Genomic DNA, 6,029 nt, shown 5'->3' with positions numbered 1-6,029 from the left:
CTAATTGGAGGTGGCAATGGGTAAAATGAATATATGAAACTATGGAGAATCTTATAGCCTATCCATTAATATTCATATTCATATAGTCTAATTAAAAGGGATAAGGGGGGCTGAACACCTGCTGGCCCCTGTACTCCCTCCGCCCCTGGAAACACTAGCAATATTTTGCACGTGTCAGAGTTTGAAATGTCGCATCTCAACCACCAGACTCTCATCTTGGGGGGTTTTCTAGTCATTACTCTATATATTTACGATGAAGGTTAATGTAAAAGTAGAAAAACATTCAACTTAAAATGATATCCAAACGAGAAGTACGAGAAAAGGAAAAATCCTTCGTGATGCATAAAAAGGCCAACACACAACATTAAGGATTAATCATCAGTTGTTGCAAAACAAGGCTACCAAGACCACCTCAAAACAAAGAGTACATGGATGAATTTTAATCCTTGATGCTGCAAGATAATGCCAACAAGTATGATTAAGGAATAATATATCCCTTACGACAAAAGAAGTTCACTATGATCAGACTAAAATAATTTAAAAGTGTCTTATCTAGTTCATGCATGACTTTACTTCGATGTAAGTATATTTAGAATATCTATAACTTAATATATTAGGGGTATTAATGTAATTTCACATTAAGTCAACTACAGTATCATCTGTTACGAGTTGGTTAGGTGTATGTTAGATTAAAGGCGTATTGTAACAAGTGTATATATATAGTCTGTAATCCTTTCTTAATCAGTAATGAGAAATTAAGATCATATCTCACATTTCATTTCTGTTCATACAAGTTAATATGGTATCAGAGCGTGCTCTGTTTTTTTTTCTTCGTTCACTAATGACGGATTTTTGTTCATCAATGGCGAATCTTTGATCTCTCCATTTTAGTTTCTAATAATGCCTTCTTCTTCTACTTCTACAAATCCAATTCCGAATCCTAATTCTTCAAATTCCGATTCCTACAATGATTCGTTTTATCTTCATAATTCGGATGGACCTGGTTTAGTACTCGTTTCTCAAGTACTCACAGGCGACAACTATGCTACTTGGAGTAGATCCATGCGGATTGCTCTTTCAATCAAGAACAAAATTGATTTTGTTGAAGGAAATGTTCTTCCCGAACCTGATTCATCTGATCCAACTTACAGATCTTGGTCTCGAAATAACAATGTTGTTATATCTTGGATTCTCAATTTAGTCTCTAAAGAGATTTCATCCAGCATCATTTATCTTTCTACTGCTGCCAACATGTGGAAAGAATTAAAGGAACGATTTCAGCAATCCAATGGTCCACGAATCTTCCAACTCAAATGTGATTTGATGAATTTGACACAAGGATCTTACTCTGTTAGCACTTATTTCACTAAGATGAAGACACTTTGGGAAGAACTCTCCAATTACAACAATAACTGTATCTGTGGAAAGTGTACTTGTGGAGGTGCAAAGGAGATTGAACATGTTATGAGTTTTCTGATGGGATTAAATTCCAGTTATGCTCAAGTTAGGGGTCAAATCTTACTCATGGACCCTATTCCTTCTGTCAACAAAATTTTCTCCTTAATTATTCAAGAAGAAAGGCAATGTAATGTAGGTAATTTGCAAACTCCTACACTTACATTTAATACTCGTGTTTCAAACAACAACAATGACAACAAATCTACATCTAGACCTAATCAGTCACATAAGACATTCAGAAAAGATTCACCATTCTGCATGCACTGTAAGAAGACAGGTCATACACAAGACAAATGTTATAGGTTACATGGATTTCCACCAGGCTATAGAACTCAATCTAGTCAATCTCGTGCCAATTCTGTTGATGTTGATCAGTGTCAGTCATCTACACAATCCACTACTACTTCAAATGTTCATGATGCTCTTACTAGACTCACACAGCAACAATGTGAAAACCTTATTGCCATGCTATCTGGACAACTTGCTTCTGCAAATGTGGTGAATGTTTCCACTAATCATGCAACTGTTTCAGAGAATTTAGCAGGTAAATATAGAATTCTCACTCTTAATGCTGGTAATTACTTGTCAAATGTTTGGATACACTTTTCAAAAGAAGAAAAAAATATGTTCTATAATAGGTAGTCCATATTTAGCAAATAACAATCGTGTTGCAAGGAGTTGTTTGTTAAGATAACAATTCATTTTATAATTCAACATTTTTAGGATTATACTTAATACTGTATGTATTCATGTGGTAATAAATTGGATATATATCACTCATAAATTCACTCTTGAAAAACCTTTACATGTCGATTTTTGTTAAATCCGTATTTTGGAGCAAGAAATTTTACATTTTAAATGAAATTATTTGTGAAGTGAAATTCTTTAAACTAAATAAAATATACAAACTGAAATTTCTAAAGTTAAATAATATAAAAATTAACCACATTAGCACACAATTAACTTGGTTAATGTGAAAGTTTACATTAAAACCTTTAAATTCAAATTAATTAATGAAAGATACATGAATAAATCCATGTACTTACGTCCAAATTTTTAATAAAATAGATTTACTCATATATCATTTTTTTTTTTGGAAAAACAAATCTATTTTACTCCTAAAACTACTCCTAAATCCACATATGTCACTCACGAGAATTGAACCATCAACTTCAAAAAGGAAAAACTACACCAGATACCGTTGGCCTAGAAGCCATTTGGCATGTCAGAAATTTATCTTTGAGAGATAATATAGAAGATAGATATATAAATTTAAAAGTAATAATAAGTTAAATTGGAGAGTTGACGAATGATGGAGCAAACTTGCCAAATTCGGAACTTAGATTTGATCTTAACATAACTCGGTTTCTAGACTTAAAGGCTTAAGTTGGAGGCTAGAAATATTAGTTGAGGTCATTTTGCCATTTTGGGGTTAAAAAAAAAATAGAAAATCTAGAACTTAAGTGACCAAAGTTAGCAAATATAGAAAACAGACCTCTAAGAGCCCCAATTCTATCTCTTCTACCTCGTCCAAACATTAAGGAGTTAGAGAAAAAAAAATCAATTTTGGAAAAAGACAAAATTGGGAGCAAAACTAAGATCCAATTGTGTTAGAATCTTGAGTAAATTACACGAATGGTCCCTATGGTTTGGAGTAATTTGTGTGCTTGGTCCTTAACTTATTTTTTTAACTCGGAAGGTCCTTACTGTTTCTTTTTGTTACGTGTTTGGTCCCTGTGTTACCTAAAAAGACTATTTTCTCTTAATTTTTTAATTTATTTAAATAAACACACCCCAAACTCCACCCCCCTTACCTTACCTTACCTACCCCATCATTTTTCTCTATTTAAATAATAGTATTTTTAGGTAAGACAGGGACTAAGCGTGTAACAAAAAGAAACAGTAGGGACCAAACGTGTAACAAAAAGAAACAGTAGGGACCAAACATGTAACAAAAAGAAACAGTAGGGACCTTCCGAGTTAAAAAAATAAGTTAGGGATCAAGCGCGCAAATTACCCCAAACCATAAGGACCATTCGTGTAATTTACTTTAGAATCTTATGTTTGATTTAGAAGCCTGGAAGTTAACTTTATTATCCATTGTTTTCTTCTAAGTTAGGAAAAACTATATGAATGGAAACTCATTGATAAATTTCATGATTGGATCAAGTTTAGTGTTGAATTCTAAGTTTATAACACTAATCAAATGATGTTATTTTATCTCTTTTGACATTGATGGATTTATGTTTTATGAAGCTCTAATGGTGGAATTGAAACCCTATCTTCATGTATTAATCAATGGATCCAAGCGAATTTGATTTCTATCGATGGAATAGGATTAGTGAAGCGTTTTAGATATGAATTTAATGATTCTAAATCCAATTCATGGTAACTGAATCTATTTTTAGATCGAATGTAAGTTTTGGCTGTTGTAATGAAGTTCTAAGTCTTCTTTTGATAAAACACCCATAGATCAACTGAATTTAGTAATTGAATATATTATTAAGGTTGTAATATATTTATGAGTTGATTTGTAACATTCTTGATGGAAATTATGGGTGAAACCCCAATCTAGTGATCATCTTTAAGTTTTAAATCATAGATGATCATGTTGATCTACGATTTGATGAAAAGGTCCCTCACATGAGTGGTTTTTGAATAGTTTTATAAAATCAAACAATTTTAGTTCATAATGGTTAAAATGTTTATAAAACGAAATATAGGTCCCAATGTCAAAAACATGGTCAATTTGTTCAAAAGGTGATGAACAATTAACATCATAACATAGTTGAAAACAAAACCACGATGTGACCATCTAAATTTCCTCGTTGTAACTTTTTTTTTTCTAAATCAACTAATGTGAACACATGTTGAAATAAAAATGTTATCCTTGCAAAACTTAGTAAGTATACAAATGTATCTAGTTTTAAATTTATAACCAATGTCACTGGATTAGAGACTATTATACAACTAGGAAGGTGTACCTAATTGTTTATTTGTATCGATTTGGTAATAACAATATGTGTGTGTATGTGTGTGTAGATATATATATATATATATATATATATATATATATATATATATATATATATGTGTGTGTGTGTGTGTGTGTATATATATATTCAACAAAGAACCCTGATTAACAAGGAACCAAGGAACCAATCGTGAACGTCAGAAATCCCAACGATCAACGACCAAAGAAAGGTTGTATATTTATTATTTGGATGTGCATGCAACATATCATAACAAAAAACGAACTTCATTTTCATTTATTTTTTAGTTTTAGCTCATATTTTTTATCAAAATAAAAAAACAAATTATATAAAAAAAATCATGATTTTTCGTTATGTTTCATTAGATATGCATATTGGTATATAAAAAACAAATTCACTTAGTTTTTTTAATAGTTAAGATTTACTTTTTATTAAAAAACATAAATAAATATATGAAAATTTATAAATGTTAATACATATCGATATAAAAAAATTCAATTTTTTTGTTCATATTTACATGTTAATATTAACAATATCGAATTTTTATACAAAAATTATTATATACATGCTTATTGTACAAAATTTTCCAATAATTCTTGATAATTTACATATGAATTTGAGTAAATTCACCTATGATTAACAATAAATTTAATTATGCATAATCAAAAGGTTGAAAATGTAAAAACAAATTAAATGAATTTTCGTAGATTCACATTTAATTTAGTTAGATTCACATGTGCATCTGAACTTTTAATCGAATTCAAATGTAAATTTATAATATATCTAGATTACTGAGATTACATAAATATTATTAATTCATTTTCATCATATGACGAAAATTCAATAGATTTTAACGAGTTACAATACTAACTAATATTCCCTCATCAAAAGCATACATACTATACACACAGATCTACGACAAGGATTCACGAAATTAAGAAACACATGCAAATTTATTCAGAACAAGAAATAAAAAACTTAAACATGCATTTAACAATTGATTTGATTTAGAGATTATCTTTGTGAACGGAGTTTATATCTTGACACTGAAAATACGGACACTGAGAAATTATGATCGGAGCAGGGCATTTGTTAACAATAAATGAGAGTAAAAACAAAATCAGAAGAACATAAAATCGGGATTTAGGATTTAGAGAGCATGAGGTGGAGGCGTCGCTGGAGAAGAGGCATCGAAGGGCTGATTTCGCCGAAGTGAAGGAGTCAACGGAAGGAAGGAGTCGATCACAGGCGCTAGAGGTGGGCGACGTGGGTGGAGGGAAGGAGTTGACGAAGGATATAACATTAGAGAGTTATGATTTTTATACAGGCTTTAATAGTCTAAGCCTGTTAAAACTATAGATTTAAAAAAAAGTGATAACTAGCCGACAAAGTCGAAATGAAAGTTGTAGATCTCGTTGATAACTACTCGTGGATATAAAGAACGTCGAAAACGGAGCTCGTATAGAGAATATACGATTTTTTTAAAGAAATCAACATTTTTCGCGCGCTGGTGCGCATGTCGACAAGGTGTGCAGTGTGCACTGACACTCCACTAGATTTTTGGCACGTGTCACACTC

General features: G+C 31.2%; 1 protein-coding gene across 1 annotated transcript; it reads left to right on the top strand.

Annotated features, from left to right (window-relative positions):
* Nucleotides 1-900: 900 nt before the first annotated feature.
* On the top strand, nt 901-2,100 carry LOC145122175 (uncharacterized). Its single transcript, XM_079057825.1, has one exon. It carries the CDS (start codon nt 901-903, stop codon nt 2,098-2,100), a length of 1,200 nt encoding a protein of 399 aa, XP_078913951.1.
* The last annotated feature ends 3,929 nt before the right edge of the window (nt 2,101-6,029 follow it).

The sequence above is a fragment of the Lactuca virosa genome, chromosome 6 (assembly GCF_052849685.1).
Source record: "Lactuca virosa cultivar CGN04683 chromosome 6, Lactuca_virosa_CGN04683_v6, whole genome shotgun sequence".
Taxonomy (NCBI): Eukaryota; Viridiplantae; Streptophyta; class Magnoliopsida; order Asterales; family Asteraceae; genus Lactuca; species Lactuca virosa.
The sequence above is the reverse complement of the archived record's forward strand: the minus strand, read 5'-3'. Positions and strand labels throughout refer to the sequence as shown.

Excerpts from the sequence above, each read along its gene's own strand:
- LOC145122175 (XM_079057825.1), top strand. The coding sequence starts at position 901 with ATGCCTTCTTCTTCTACTTCTACAAATCCAATTCCGAATCCTAATTCT.